The 16,905-nt window shown below is 39.9% G+C and overlaps 1 protein-coding gene across 1 annotated transcript in view; it reads left to right on the forward strand.

Annotated features, from left to right (window-relative positions):
• Nucleotides 1-16,905, forward strand: part of LOC117507433 (caM kinase-like vesicle-associated protein) — a 199,607-nt gene that overhangs the window by 170,233 nt on the left and 12,469 nt on the right. The window contains exons 6-9 of the mRNA XM_034167303.1: nt 531-651; nt 8,493-8,568; nt 9,456-9,592; nt 9,725-9,803. Coding sequence (XP_034023194.1) covers nt 531-651; nt 8,493-8,568; nt 9,456-9,592; nt 9,725-9,803 — 413 coding nt within the window. The remainder of the gene's footprint in view (nt 1-530; nt 652-8,492; nt 8,569-9,455; nt 9,593-9,724; nt 9,804-16,905) is intronic.

The following is a 16,905-nucleotide window of genomic DNA, read 5'->3' on the forward strand; positions in this document are numbered from 1 at the left end:
TCTCTTCACTCGAGTGTCCGAGACACGTGGCCGAAGGTCAGATGATACGACTACAAAGTCGATCATCGACCTCCGGCTCAGGGTGTCCTGGTGCCACGTGCACTTATGGACACCCTTGTGCTCAAACATGGTGTTCGTGATGGACAAACTGTGACTAGCACAGAAGTCCAACAACTGAACACCACTCGGGTTCAGATCGGGGAGGCCGTGCTTCCCGATCACTCCCCTCCAGGTCTCACTGTCACCGCCCATGTGGCGTTGAAATCCCCCAGGAGAACAATGGAGTCCCCAGTCAGAGCGCTATCTAGTACCCCTCCCAGGGACTCCAAGAAGGTCGGGTACTTTGCACTGCCGCTCGGCCCGTAGGCCGAGACAACGGTGAGGTTGGTAGGTGAAATTGGAACATTTCTTGCTAAATGCAGTGGTTTCACATTCTTTGCTGTTGTTGAGTGACAGGAAAATGGGTGAATTATTTCTCTTGTGTCTTGTTGAATCTCATTGTGTCATTGTAATGTGACAATTTTCCATAGCTGGAGAACTTGGTTTACTACAACCGCCTGAAGCACTCTAAAATAGTCATCAGTGACTTCCATCTGGCCAAGTTGGAGAACGGACTGATCAAAGACCCCTGTGGGACACCAGAATATTTGGGTGAGAATAATGCATTGATGCTTAGAGGAAAATGAGACAAGTGTCATGTAAGAACCACTGTTACTCAGAATCATTCACTAAAGGCTCACCAAAGTGATTCAAGAGAACATTCCACATTCATTAATTTCCTAATATTCCAAATATAAATTCATTAATCTACTTGTCATACAGCTTTAGATTTATATATATTTATATGTATATAATCCCTTCAAATATTTATATTTGAAGGGATTTTGGTATGTTTTTGTTTCATTTTCCTCTTTTGTTATGAGACAATTCTTGACTAAATCCATATCACATACTGGTTTACATGAAATAGTCATATCATATTTAGCCGCATTTTTGGTTTGTCGATTACAACCCTTTTATGATGTCAGTTGATTCTTTTCAACTTGCTTCTGCACAGGAGCTTGATCTAAAAGTGTTTACTCTGAACATATATCTCATAGCATTGATTACAATATAGATCCGGATTGTTTTTTTCTTAAAAATACTACTCACCACTGCAATTACTTTACCGAGGAACAACTTAAGGACTCTTCCATGTTAAACGGTTCTTTCTCCTTTATACATTTTAATAGTAGAAGTCTTCCTATGAATTTGCCCAAAATTCAGGATTCTTTCAAAATTGTCAGTAATCCCTTTTCTGTCATTGCGGTTACAGAGACATGGTTGAGGGATGAGCACATGACACGGTCCGGCTCGGTGGTTATGATCTTTTTGTTATAAATAGGATGAATAAAAGGGGCAGTGGCATGGCACTTTATGTCAGTGCTAGTTATCAGTGTGAAATTGTCAATAATATGTCTTTTTCTTTTGATAATGTTATGGAATGTGTCTCAGTGGAAATTAAATGTGAAAAATCAAAAAACATAATCATAAGTTGTATTTACAGAGCTCCTGGATCAAACACAAACATTTTTGTGGATAAATTGACAGATATGTATAACACCTATAAAAATAATAAGCTTTTGTTTATCTGTGGAGACTTCAATATGGATTTCCACAATCCTCATTGTCAATCACACATAGATGAATTTATTAATTCCGTATTTAGTATGGGATTGTATCCAGTAATTACTCATCCAATTAGGATAACTAGGAATTCATCAACACTTATTGACAATATATTGACAAACATTACTATGGGAAACATAATGGGTGGACTTCTCATTAGTAAAATCAGTGACCATCTGCCTGTTTTTGTTAATACATTAATATTACAAACTTCACAAGGAAAATAACAAACGAAACTATGGAAAAGCTTAGGACGGATTTAAGACAGCAAAATTGGAGTGACATTTACATTGAGGATGTTGATCAATCTTACGAATTTCCATTTCTATTATTTCCAGTTTATATGATAGACATTGCCCTTGTGTGTTAAAAAATGGAAAAAAGCTAAGCAAAGATAAACCTTGGATCACTAAGGGACTTCAGAATGCATGTAAAAAGGAAAAATTTTTTGTACAAGCAGTTTTTAAAATCTAGAACAATTGAAGCTGAGATAAGATATAAGTCATATAAAAACAAACTAACATAGATTATATGATCATGTAAAGGACAGTATTATAGTGATTTATTGGAAAAAAATAAAACGAATATAAAGTGTACTTGGAGGTTCTTAAATGAAATCATAAAGAAGAAAAAAGATGTCAAAGAATATCCCGCCTATTTTTATACAAATACTGACACAATTGTTAAAGAAAACAAAGCTATTGCAGATCATTTTAATGGTTATTTGTTAATGTGGGTAAAAACTTAGCAAATTCAATGGTTCCTTCCAAAACATGCTCCTTGAATCACAGCAAAACAATAGAAACAGTTCGTGATTCAATGTTTATTAGAGGAACGGATGAAAAATAAATTATTGATATAGTTCACAAACTTAAAGGGAAAAAATCAACTGATAGTGACCGTTTTGATATGTTTTTGGTTAAAAATATTATTGATTGCATTGTTAAGCCTTTAACATATATCTGTTATTTGTCATTAATGACTGGGAAATTTCCTTTCAAAATGAAAATAACTAAAGTGATCCAATTGTTTAAATCTGGTGACAAGCATGTCTTTTGCAATTATAGGCCAATCTCCCTCTTGCCACAGTTTTCCAAAATTCTGGAAAAGGTATTTGAAATTAGGTTAAATGATTTTTTAACTAAACATCATATCCTTAGCGAGCAGCAATACAGTTTTAGAAAGAATTGCACTACTTCGCTGGCTGTGATGGATTTTGTTGAACAAATTACCGGTACCAACGCGATTGAAAATCAGCAATATACTGTAGGGTTTTTTTTTTTTATTATTATTTACAGAAAGCATTTGATACTATAGATCATACCTTGCTATTGGACAAATTACAGAAGTATGGTATCAGGGGACTGGCACATGACTGGATAGCGAGCTACTTAGACAGTAGGTATCAGTGTGTCCACTTTGGTGCGACAAATTTTGAGTTTTTGAAGATTACTTGTGGGGTGCCACAGGGTTCAGTCCTTGGGCCACTGTTGTTCCTTTTGTATATTAATGATATATGTTTGTTTTCTAAGTATGTAAGTTGTATTTTATTTGCGGACGATGCGACTGTGTTTTGTAGTGGGGATCATTTGGGCCAGCTCCTGGACAAGATGGAGAACGAATTACATAAATTTAAAAAATGGTTTGATTTAAATAAATTATCGCTCCATTTTGGTAAAACTAAGTGTATCATATTTGGGAATAAGTCCAGGAATTTAAGCAAAAAGCTATGACTACATGATATTGAAATTGTAACAGATACAAAATTTCTTGGTGTTCATATTGGTGATAGATTAAGCTGGAAAACACATATTAACTATGTTAAAACTAAAATGTCAAAAGCCATTGCAATTGTGCACAAAGCCCAGGACTTCCTCACCCAACATGCATTGACCACTTTATATCATGCATTCCTTGTTCCATATATGACATATTGTGTCAAGGTTTGGGGAAATACATACAGAATTAATACTAAACCAGTTTTTCTGTTGCAAAAGAAAGCTATAAGAATTATCAGTAATAAACCATATCGAGAGCCAACAAATTCGTTATTTGCTTGTCTGCAAATTTTAAAATTCTGGGACCTGGTTGATTATATTACAATACAGATTATGTATAAAGTTAAAAATAAGCTTTTGCCTCTACATGTCCAGAATCTGTTTAAAATGAGAGACTCCAGCTACAGTTTGAAAGGAACATTATTATTTGAGAAATTGAAGATCCGTACTACTGTTAAAAGTCATTGTGTTTCCGTCAGGGGTGTTAATATTTGGAATAATTGTCCTGATAATATTAAAATACTTGGTACACTGGTTGGTTTTAAAAGGCTTTACAAAAAGAATATATTTACCCGTTATAGGTTGAAGGATTAGGTTTGCCATTTTGTCACTGTTCACTCTTACTTTTTGGTTGTGTTTTGAAAATTTGTGATTAAGTTAAATTGTTTATCCACCTTTTTTTTTCTTTTTCTTTTCTCTCTTTTCTTGTACAGCTATTATGACCATATGTGTAGGTGTGTATGTATATGTGTGTATGTGTATATGTATGTATGTATGTGTATATGTATATATACATTCTTTATTTTTAATGGTATAAGGGGAGGGTGCTTTGCTGCATAAGCTTTGCTTCTGCCTTCACCCTTTCGGCCACACGGGTTTTTCGTACATTGTTTCTTTTATGTTATATATATATATATATATATATATATATATATATATATATATATATATTATATATATTATATTTATGTTTTATATATATATATTATATAATTTATGACCTGTAAAGATATAATTGTTTTTACATTACATTTATTGTTTTTACATTTTTACAAAGATATAATTGTATATATTGTATATTATATATACATTGTATATAATTGTATATTATAATTGTTTTTACATTACAGGCTTCAATTTCATTGTATAAAATTAATATGAGCAAAGCACCACTGAAACAGGAAGTGCCAAATTATGAGTTCACAGTGTCTCTGTAGGCCAGCACATACCTCCAGGCCTCCACACTGCTGCCCTCTACCAAGCTGTGTAGTCAGCAGTCACATGTGCACACACTTGCCCAACACTCAGAATGACTGGTAACAATGCATTGGGCTATGTCTAATTGTCTATGTACTGTCTAGCTAGCTGGTGGTGATGGTTAGATTCTGGACTTTTGGTGGTAGTTGTCCGTAGATGTATATGTGAAGGAAAGCTGAATATGGCTTCAAACTGTGCAAGAGAAAGTTCAACTTGTAAACTTGACTGGACAAAGTGTGTGATATACCAGGCTGACATAGATGAAAAACTATGTCCAGCAAACAGTACCAGAAGCTCATTTGGCTCAGCTTATACTACTTTTGCAAACAATCTGATCAAATTCAAAGAGATAGGTGAATTCCCTATAAATGTAGATTTACACCTATTAGATGAAGGACAAGGGATTGAAGACACACTAAAGTCTAAGAAAGCTGTTTGGCATAAGTCTTGCTATGGCAAAGTTAGCAACATGAAACTTGAGAGAGCCAAAAAGAGAAAAAGCACTGAAACTATTGTAAGCCCAGTCAAAACTCGAGCTAAGATTGCTCTCAATACATCCTGTGATAGCTGTCTTTTTTGTGAAAAGAATGAAGGAACATTGCATAAGGCAAAGACAATGGAAATTGATGAAAAGGTCAAACAGTGTGCACAAGAAATTAATGACACTAAGCTCCTTGCCAAGTTAGCTGGATCAGATATGCATGCCTTAGATATCATTTATCACAGTGGTTGCTTGGTTAATTTATTTAACAAAGCTCGTTCTCACAGCAGAAAGATTAACAAAGGTAATAATGATCAAAGTTGGGCCGAGAGTATTGCACTAGCTGAGTTAGCATCCTATGTTGAGGAACAGGCTGACGATATGGTGTTCAGTTTCAAACTGTCTGATTTGGTCAAGCTTTATGAAGCTTGCATTAGACAGCTCGGGGTTCATACACTTGACAAAGTAAACTCAACACGGCTTAAAGAACGTCTGCTCTCACAAGTGTTAGGTTTGCAGGCATTCAAATCAAATCAAAATCAAATCAATTTTATTTATTTAGCGCCAAATTACAACAAACAGTTGCCCCAAGGCGCCTTATATTGTAAGGCAAGGCCATACAATAATTACGGAAAAACCCCAACGGTCAAAACGACCCCCTGTGAGCAAGCACTTGGCGACAGTGGGAAGGAAAAACTCCCTTTTAACAGGAAGAAACCTCCAGCAGAACCAGGCTCAGGGAGGGGCAGTCTTCTGCTGGGACTGGTTGGGGCTGAGGGAGAGAACCAGGAAAAAGACATGCTGTGGAGGGGAGCAGAGATCAATCACTAATGATTAAATGCAGAGTGGTGCATACAGAGCAAAAAGAGAAAGAAACACTCAGTGCATCATGGGAACCCCCCAGCAGTCTAAGTCTATAGCAGCATAACTAAGGGATGGTTCAGGGTCACCTGATCCAGCCCTAACTATAAGCTTTAGCAAAAAGGAAAGTTTTAAGCCTAATCTTAAAAGTAGAGAGGGTGTCTGTCTCCCTGATCTGAATTGGGAGCTGGTTCCACAGGAGAGGAGCCTAAAAGCTGAAGGCTCTGCCTCCCATTCTACTCTTACAAACCCTAGGAACTACAAGTAAGCCTGCAGTCTGAGAGTGAAGCACTCTATTGGGGTGATATGGTATCAGGACGAGACATACTGTTAGCTTATGAAGAGAATATTGGGGAAGTTCTGAAATTTGCCAAAGACAACAGCTATGACAGTAAGAGCAAAACTTTAGCAAATGCAGCAAAGATCATTCGCAATGAAATGCTTAACTGCAAGCAAGACTTCAATGGCTCTTTCAGCACTGATTGTCACAAAAAATGTGTGCCTGAATCTTTGAAAGCCATGGTGAGCATGATTCTTGAAGGCCCAGATATCATCCAGCAAAGTCAAGCTGAATCTGTCTCCACTGTATTTTATGCTGTAGGACAGTAAATGCTTGTACATTTGTATGGTTATAAATTAAGCCCATATATATCAGATTTCTTGGAATCCTTTAAACTTTGCAATGGTGTATCTCAGGAACTGTGCATCATACAGACATGTAACTATGCTTAAAATGTGCAGAATAGCCATATTTCTATTCACTAGTAATACAATATTTTGCTCTAACTAGTCATCGTTTTGAGTTATTTGATAAGATCTGAGGTGGGTCTTGCTTTTATATGAAAGAGGACATAGATAGGTACATTTGTGCCAAATTTCATGCTTCTATCCGGAAGTGGAGCGTGGAGTCTGGGGGGAGGTGGTGGAGTCCCCACAGAAGCTGAAAGGCAAGAAAAGAAAAATGTTTAAAAAGGTGGGGGGTCTGGGGGGGAGCAGAAGCTTAAAGGTTTTAGCCATGCTAATGCTCCCCTGAAGCATTTGCTCAAAAAACAGTCTGAAAGACCTCAATGACATGGTGAGATGCTGAAGAACTTTGCAACATATACATATTAATTAAAACATTTTAGAATTTCTGTCATAGCTAAAGGAGGTGGTATAGATGTAAAAAACACAAATAGAGCACTTACAAAAGTTTCAATAAATAACCCATTTGGTTGTTTTAGTGGCTAAAATTGCTTGGTTGGTTGTCGGTTAAAAAAAGTAATAGAAATCAGAGAGAAGGTTACAAAAATCTTTTTGCATGAGGCCCATTATTACCTCCGCCAAGGAGGTTATGTTTTTGGTCGCGTTTGTTTGTCTGTCTGTTTGTCAGTTTGTCAGCAGGATAACTCAAAAAAATTTTGAACAGATTTTGATGAAATTTTGGGGAGTGGTTGGAAATGACAAGAGGAACCAGTGATTACATTTTAGTGGTGATCCGGATCACGATCCGGATCCAGGAATTTTTTAAAGGATTCTTCACCATTGCGGGATAGGGGGGATTTTGACATTCTAGTTTCTAACTCCACAAAAACAAGGCAGAAAGGCTTGAAAAAATTAGGGTGTAACATAGTCAAATGTTCTATCAAACAACAATGTTTGGTGATGATCGGATCCGGATTCCGGATGTGGTGATCCAGAATATGCAAAACTATAGGGAAAATAGAAAATGTGTCAGTGTGAGGTGACAAATGAAGCTAGAGATGCACAACTAACACCAAATTGTAGCTGAATCTGTACTGACTCAGTAAGGTGTCATCAGATTTGATTGAACCGCCATTACCGAAAAATCGTTTTTATACAATAACTTTTGAACTAATAAAGACATAAAAGTGATTCCAAGTTCTAGTGGTATGTTTTCATGGTCAAGGATGTCAAATATACAGGAAAGAAAAGTGTATGTATCATAGTTTTGGTTGTAACACTGAATTGTTGAATAGATCACTGTGCCAAGGAGGGAATCTCTTTAGGGTCAGTGACCCTATGGCCTTGTTTAGAGAAGTGTTTCATAAATGTTAAAAAATTCATATATTTGCAGTTTAGTTGAATAATACATTGAATTTTGTCTCTTATTTGTTTTTGTCTATAAGCACATGCAATATCAATATCAGTGCTCAGATGACAGTAGCTTCTGGGAAAGGTGCAAGTTGCAATAAACTGTGATGCCAAGCGCTAAGGATACATGCTATCCAGTCACAGCAGATGAAACTTTTTTTTACTACTGAGCAAACATCAATGTTAGACTTTTTTAGGTTCAATGATTCCACGGCGTGTAGATGTTATGGCGTCAGTGACCCCATGGCCTTGGCGGAGGTTTGCACTCTCTGAGTGCTTCTAGTTTGGTTTGTGAAGAATGTGATGTTTCGGCTTTAAGAATTTTTCAACGTAATTTCTGTCTTTTTTTGCAGCCCCAGAGGTGGTTGGCAGACAGCGATACGGCAGGCCAGTGGACTGCTGGGCTACAGGGGTCATCATGTACATACTGTAAGTGATCACATCAAATGTACATGAACTGCCATCCCTGGTTCTCAAGACCAGGCACCTAAGTGGCTGTCCTCTACTCTATTCTACTCTTCTATTCTACTCTTCTTTTTTAGATATTTAGATATACCTTAGTATACACTAGTAGAGTTCTACCTTAGAATTGGAATGTATTAAAGAAGACATACCTTACTGAATTTTCATGAGATGCACAGTCATAACAGAGAGATTTCTTTCCAGTCAGATATTTTTAGTAAGGTTTGATTTCATTTATCCATTAATTCACTGCTTTTATCTGTAGAAATGTAGAATTCAGTGCTGAGGGCTAACTTATGTAAAGACCATGTATTAACATTTCAAAGTTGGAGTTAAAACATACTTATACAGAACATCTTTCTCATATAAGGAACTCTGGTCCAAGGAGAAAAGGAGAAAGACTCTTATTGTAATTGTGACTTTGGAGTGGAGGCGTCACATTTCTGTCTGAGGTCGCCAACTCCTTGATTGGTTCCTTAGTTGTGATCCTGAGGTTGTGGTGGACTTAAACAAAGTCAATCACAATAAATTACACTTGAAACTGAAAAATGAATATGAAGACATACGTAGTTCAGCCTAAGGCACACCTGTGCAATAATCATGCTGTCTAATCAGCATCTTGATGTGCCACACCTGTGAGGTGGGATGGATTACCTCAGCAAAGGAAAAGTGCTCACTAACACAGATTTGGACAGATTTGTGAACAATATTTGAGAGAAACAGGTCTTTTGTGTATGTAGAACATTTTTAGATCTTTGAGTTCAGCCAATGAAAAATGTTGTGTTTATATTTTTGTTCCGTGTAGATGAAGTTTGATTTTCCTCTCAATAGTCTTTACTTCTTTGCTACCACAGGCTGTCAGGCAACCCGCCTTTCTATGATGAAACTGATGATGATGATTATGAAAACCATGATAAGAACCTGTTTCGGAAAATCTTGGCTGGTGATTATGAGTTTGACTCTCCATACTGGGATGAAATCTCTGATTCAGGTATACTTAGACTAAACACTCTGGAAGAACTCAATGCCTGATTGTGATCAAATGTGACAGTAATATCCCAATGGCTGAATTACCCCTTGTTTTGATTTGAGTTTTTTTTCTTTGGTGTTTTTTTCCTAATAGCTAAAAGTCTAGTTGCTCATCTAATGGAAGTGGATCAAGACCAGAGACTGACAGCCCAGGAGGCTATAAACCATGAATGGTAAGCAACCCTTCTTTGATAGCAAGCAAGCTTGAGTAACTGGAAGGGTTCCAGTTGAGGCATCCATCCAGCATGGGACATCAAGACAATAGACTCACGCCACTCGCATACATCTCCATGACACCTCCACAGCAGCTGGTTTACCCATGGCACCAAGACTTTAATTAACCAAGAGCTGCATCTTTAATCTGAATTTAAATGACACAGCAAAGTCAGACTGTCTTGATTCATTGGAAAAGGTGCAAGACAAGAAAAACCCTGTGACCTGCTCACATCTTCTTTACATTTGAACACAGTACACTGCTTGCAGAATTATTAGGTAAGTTATATTCATTCCCTCAGTAGGGGAGGTGATGGTCTAGTGGTTAAGCATTGGACTTGAGTCCAGAGGATCCTTGATTCAAATCCCAGCCTGACTGGAAAATCACTAAGGGCCCTTGGGCAAGGTCATTAATCCCCTAGTCACTCCCTGTGTGTAGTGAGGGCCTTGTATGGCAGCACCCTGACATTGGGGTGAATGTGAGGCATTACTGTAAAGCGCTTTGAGCATCTGATGCAGATGGAAAAGCACTATATACGTAAATGCAGTCCATTTACCATTCATGTATTGTACAGCACTACTACTGGACCTATCAATATCTTCAGCATCTATGCTGCGCCTCTGAAGACACTAAGGACCAGTTTTATGAGCACCTGAATGATCTGACTGCAAGTTGTCAAAAGGATGAGCCACTGTTCTTACTAGGGGACTTTAATGCCAGAGTTGGCACAGACCTGGCCTACCTGCCTTGGCCACCATGGTATAGGAAGGATGAATGGAAACGACAGAGGTTGTTGGAACTGTGCACTTACCACAACCTCTGCATCACCAACTCCTTCTTTGAGTGCAAACCACAGCATAGAGTGTCATGGGAACACCCAAGCTCTCACCGCTGGCACCAGCTTGATCTTGTAATCACGAGACAGACTGCTCTAAACAGTGTCCTTCTCACCAGAACCTACCATAGTGCGGACGGTGATACCAATCATGCCCTTGTGAGTAGCAAAGTACGCCGAAGACCTTGAAATGGTAAATGGACTGCATTTATATAGCGCTTTTTCATCTGAATCAGACGCTCAAAGCGCTTTACAATTATGCCTCACATTCACCCCGATGTCAGGGTGCTGCCATACAAGGCGCTCACTACACACCGGGAGCAATAGGGGATTAAAGGCCTTGCCCAAGGGCCCTTAGTGATTTTCCAGAGGGCCCTTAGTGATTTTCCAGTCAGGTGGGGATTTGAACCCATGATCTTCTGGACTCAAGCCCAACACCTTAACCACTAGACCATCACCTCCCCTTGAACTCAACATCGCTCTGAGGCAAAAGGTCGACTTTACATAAATGTCGCACACATGTCAATCCCGGATAAAGTCACTGAGTATGTGTCTAGGCTAGATCATGCTTTCCGTCAAAAACCACATCATTCCCCCGATGCAACAACAAAGTGGAAGGTCATGCAAGTCGTCATCCACAGTACAGCACTTACCACGTTTGGCAAGAAAGGTCGGCCCAGTCAGGACTGGTTCAGTGCTCATATTTCCACAATGGAGCCTATAATTGAGGTCAAACGCAGAGCCTTCTTAGCTTACAAGGCCTGCTCCAGTAGTCAGACACTCACAGCACTTAGGAGCGCCCGCAATACCGTGCAACGTACTGCCAGAGAGTGTGCTAATAACTTCTGGCGGCAACTATGTGAAGGGATTCAGTGAAGCGCCGAGTCCGGAGACATTTGAGGGATGTATAGTGGCATCAAGAAGGCTCTAGGACCAACTGTGAAAAAGTCTGCCCCTCTGAAATCCTTGTCAGGGGAGATGATCACTGAGTGTAAGCAACAAATGGCTAGATGGGCACACTACTCGCAGCTTTACTCACAGGAGACATCAGTCTCAGATGACGTTCTCAACAATATGGATGATCTCCCTGTTATGGAGGAACTAGACGAATTGCCATCTAATGAAGAACTCAGTAAAGCCATCGATTCCCTCTCATGCAAGAAAGCACCAGGTAGTGACAACATACCACCTGAAGCCATCAAGTGTGGGAAACCACCCCTACTTCAACCACTGTATGAATTACTCTGTCTTTGTTGGGAGGAGGGGGCTGTCCCTCAAGACATGTGGGACGCCACCATAGTGACGCTTTACAAAAACAAGGGAGACTGCGGGGATTGTAACAATTTCAACAACAACAATTTCACTACTGAACATAGTGGGCAAGGTGTTTGCTTGGATCCTTTTAAACAGACTAAAAATCCTGGCCGATCGTGTGTATCCAGAATCTCAGTGCAGTTTTAGGGCGGGAAGGTCTACAACAGATATGTTTTTTTCCCTACGTCAATTGCAAGAAAAGATCAGAGAACAAGGCCAACCCTTGTACATGCTGTTTATAGACCTGACCAAAGCGTTTGATCTAGTCAGTAGGAAGGGCCTATTTGAGCTTCTAAAGAAGGTTGGCTGCCCACCAAAACTTTGTGGTATGGTGGTTTCATTCCACACCAACATGAAAGGAACAATCTTGTATGATGGAACCTGCTCAGATTCATTTTCCATCAATAGCGGGGTAAAGCAAGGTTGCATGCTAGCACCTACACTTTTTGGAATATTCTTCTCCATACTTCTGTCGCACGCCTTCCGCACTTCCACCGATGGTGTTTATCTACATACAAGATCCGACGGGAAACTATTTAACCTTGCACGACTTCATGCCAAGACTAAGGTGAGGACAGTTCTCATACGAGAAATGCTTTTTGCAGACGATGCTGCACTTGTAGCCAACACAGTGGCTGCTCTTCAGAGACTAAGCAGCTGTTTTGGCACTGCCTGTCAGAAATTTGGACTTATTGTAAGCCTGGAAAAAACTTGCATTTGTGCACAAGGGGTAAGCACATCCCCTACTATTACCATAGATAACATGCCCTTAAAAACAGTGGACAGCTTTACTTACCTGGGTTCTACAGTTACCAGCACTTTGTCACTAGACACTGAACTTGACAAGCGGCTTGGTAAGGCTAATACTACGATGGCCAGACTAACCCAGAGGGTATGGGAAAACAGGGCTCTGTTACTGCACACAAAAGTACAAGTTGGTTGTCCTGCATTACGCTTCAAGGACACCTGTAAGAGAGATCTGAAAGCATGCAGTATCTCTTTAGACACCTGGGAAGCGCAGGCTGAGGACAGAGCTGCCTGGCGCCGGACAGTGTATAAGGGTGCCATAGAGGCAGACAAAAAATGCGGAGAACTTGTAGCAGAGAAGCGGAGAAACAGGATGAATGCAGTGACAAATGCACCCCCATTCATACACCACATATGTACTGTATGCAACAGGGCATGCAGATCAAGGAGTGGACTTCTAAGCCACATCAGGAGTCATAACAGAAGCATCACTCCTAGGGGCGCACAGATGGTCTCCTGAGACTGGACTGCCAAAGAAGAAGAAGATTCATTCAATATCTATACCTGCTTACTCCAATCAAGGGTCCTGGACAAGTCACCAATCTATCACAGCGCTACATATAGACAGACAAATGCATTCACACAGCAAGAAGGTCCTGCAATCATTTTCCACCTGGTCCTTTCTGAGTGGAGTTTGCATGTTCTCCCGTGTTCACGTGAGTTCCCTCTGGCTTCCTCCAACTTTCAAAGACATGCAGGTTGGTTGAACTGTAAACTTTAAATTGACTGTAGGTATGGGTGTACGTGTCTTTGTCTGTCTATAGAGCCTCATTTCCATTGAGCAGCACGGAATGCTGTTTTGTGCATTTCCACATTCAGATTTAGGGGCAGATACCAAAGTAACCGACCCGTACGTACCACTTTTTTACCATAATAATGGACCATTTACAAAAGGGAGACACTTACCCACTGCTGTCCATTGATTGGCTCAGCAGCTAAAGCTACAGTCCTCATGCAACCATTCAAACATTAAAACATTCACACAATGGGTAAATATAAAGTCTTACTTGTTATGTGGTTTCAACCTGATTTATCATGACAGCCTGACAAAAAACTTTTATCCACATAAGACACCCTTATTTTCGAAAACGGCATCTAGAAAATACTTTTACGGCATCTAGAAAATACTTATACACTTTTATAGAAGTACCTTGATGTTTGTCTGCTCCTGGTGTGTTACTCACCGTGAGCCAGAGAACCCCAGCGCCTTGTCCCTACAATAAGAAAAACTTATTTAAACTTATTTGAAAAGCTGAAAGCGTTGCAGTGCTCCATTTATCCAACGTTTACCACTGCCATGCTTTGTCTTGTCAGCATTCTGCTTGTGGGGAAAATAACCCCCCCCCACAAAAAAACAAAAACAAAACAACAAACAAAAGTAAAATATAATTGAACAGATGTCTAATTATACACTGTGTGAACTCCGTATTGGGGGGACAAGATCACGTGGCAGGAAGGAAGGCGGAAGGAAGCCATATCATCATTCTGTCATCTTTGAAGATTTTGCTGGCTTGCCAAGCCCTGGAGTACCTGGATTCATGTGATGAAGCATTGTCCTCCATAAAAATCATGGGTTTCTTAAATGATGCAGACTGTTTCCTGTCCACTGCATGAAGAAACTATCTTTTATATAATGGTTGAGTGGATCTTTGTCATTTGATTGGCGCTTTGTATGTCACGTGACATGGATTATTCGTCCCATTGTTGTATTCAGAGTGCAATTTGGTTCCATTTAGCATGCAAATTTGGTTCCATACATTTGGTACCATTGCATGCTGCAAACCCCGCCCACTAGTGCAGGCAGCATTTAGCTAAACATACAGAGTTTGTTTTGCTGATGGACGATGATTTGGAGGAGCTAATTGACGGTGCTAATTCTCCGAACACATGCGTGCACACACATGAGCGTGTGTACACAACATATGCATACACAAAACAAATCCACTGTGCTGTAAACCCTCTGGAGGCATGAAGAGCTGTTAGGGGGATGTTAGAATGAAAAGCTGGACTAATTTCAAACATGATTTTTTTCGCTGCACTGAGGAAGTACACAGTTGTTTATAAATTAATATAATTTCAAAAGGATCTATTTTAGCCATTATATAAAACAAATAATGAATGTTTTTACATTCTTTCAATGGAACAAATATTTATTTCGGTGAAAGCTGGAACAAACCATTGAACTCATGAACATTCATTATTTGTATACTAAAAACTGGCAGTAGGTTTGGAAGTTGACAGCACGCCACATCTCGGTAACTCCACAGTCGTGTGGAACTTAGACAAATTTCACTCCCAGTATGACAGTGGATCTCCCAGTATGACAGTGGTCATCTGCACTCTGCTGTCATAACAAGAGTGCAACTGGCCACTCATTTTCTAAGTGTCATGTGAGTGGTTTGTGTGTGTCACCTGGAATTTGGCCGACACCTGCCGTGAGAAATGCGATGGGTTCGCACAGCTCACACTTTGTCTTTCAGGTGCTTGTGTGCGCAAATAGTTGTAGCAACAGGTGAACGAGGCGACAGGGATGACGTTACACATTTTGCACTCAATTCCTGCGTCATGTGCACTGTGTGCACTTCGTCCAACTTCGCACTATGTGTGAAGGGGCCCTAAGCGGTGAAGATACAAATGTAGGTGAAGGTACATAATGATCTTCTCTGCAATATCCCAACAAAGAAAGCTGTGGTTCTGGTCAAGCAATGCTTCATTTTGCATTATCACTTAAATTTTGTCATAACTGTTCCACTTCAGCAAAGAATTAATGACTTATTACGAGGTCCCCAACTCCTAATTTTGAACCAATTGATTGTCACAGTGGTAAAACCAGAAGTTGATGAAACATATTGTGAAAGCATATGTAGGCATTGGCTGTCTGTCTGTTTGTTTGTTTGTTTGTTTGTTTAAATCAGTTGATACGTTGGACAATGAACTGAGTCATACTGTATGCACAAAATCGCAAAGGTCTGTTGTGAATTTGTGGGTGATTCTTAGACTACGGGCACTTATTATGTCCTTTGATCATATTATATGAAAAACAGAAAAAAGGGGAAATTTCCCACTTTTATAGTTATCTTTACAATGAAAGTGTGTTTGTTGTGTGGGCCGCTGAAGAGGAGGTACTGCTGGCCCACCACCACCAGAGGGCGCCCTGCCTGGAGTGCGGGCTCCAGGCACCAGAGGGCACCGCCGCCCCACAGGAGCTGCCTCGGTAACAGCTGTCACCCATCACCTGAGACAGCTGACGGCAATTATCACTGGGGTATATCAGCAGGACGGCATCTCCACCTCATCGCCGAGATATCGTTCTACCTGGAAGGTAATAATCTCAGCTGACTGCTTGACAGTAACCTTTGTGATTTTTGTGAGTGATTGCAGACTTTTTTTCTCCAACGAGAGGTGGAGGTAGCTTCCCTGCCGTGCAGGTTGCTGGGTGCAAACGCGCCCACGTTTAATTGTGTTCTTGTTCCTCGCCAGCAGTACCAGGTCCGACACGCGGAGGCAGTGGCCACCTGGGAGTTCGGAACTTGGCGGCTCCAGTATTCCCGGGGTCCTGTGGCGGAGGAAACCGTGTGGTTCTGGTTCTACTTTGGAGAGGCGTCTCCTATCTTCGAGCCTGCCCACACGACACCTTTGTGAATTGAACTTTGTCCATTGTTGTAATTTGTTGTTTTTGTTGTGCACGTTCGCAACAGTAAAGTGTTGTTATTTGACCTATTCCATTGTCCGTTCATTTGCGCCCCCTGTTGTGGGTCCGTGTTCCTACACTTTCCCAACAGGGTTAAGAAATTTGTTCTACTAGTCTATGATGACTTTTTCACCTTTTTTCAGCATCATTATATGCAAATATTGCCATTTTGTGCTTGTCCCACACCCAGACTTTTGATCTTCAATGATAAAAATGAATGGTAAAGAAAAGCTTTTTTCTAATGTTTTAAAATATCTCTGAATAAAATATCAGTAAAATAATCAAAACATAATTGGGGTATTCAATGTCATACAACTGTTGTGATTTTTTTAAACAAAATGTAGTTGTCCCACACTATTGCCGTAATTTCCACCACAACACTGTAATGTCCCTTTAAACAGTTTGTATGAAAGA

Source organism: Thalassophryne amazonica, chromosome 3, assembly GCF_902500255.1.
Source record: "Thalassophryne amazonica chromosome 3, fThaAma1.1, whole genome shotgun sequence".
NCBI lineage: Eukaryota > Metazoa > Chordata > Actinopteri > Batrachoidiformes > Batrachoididae > Thalassophryne > Thalassophryne amazonica.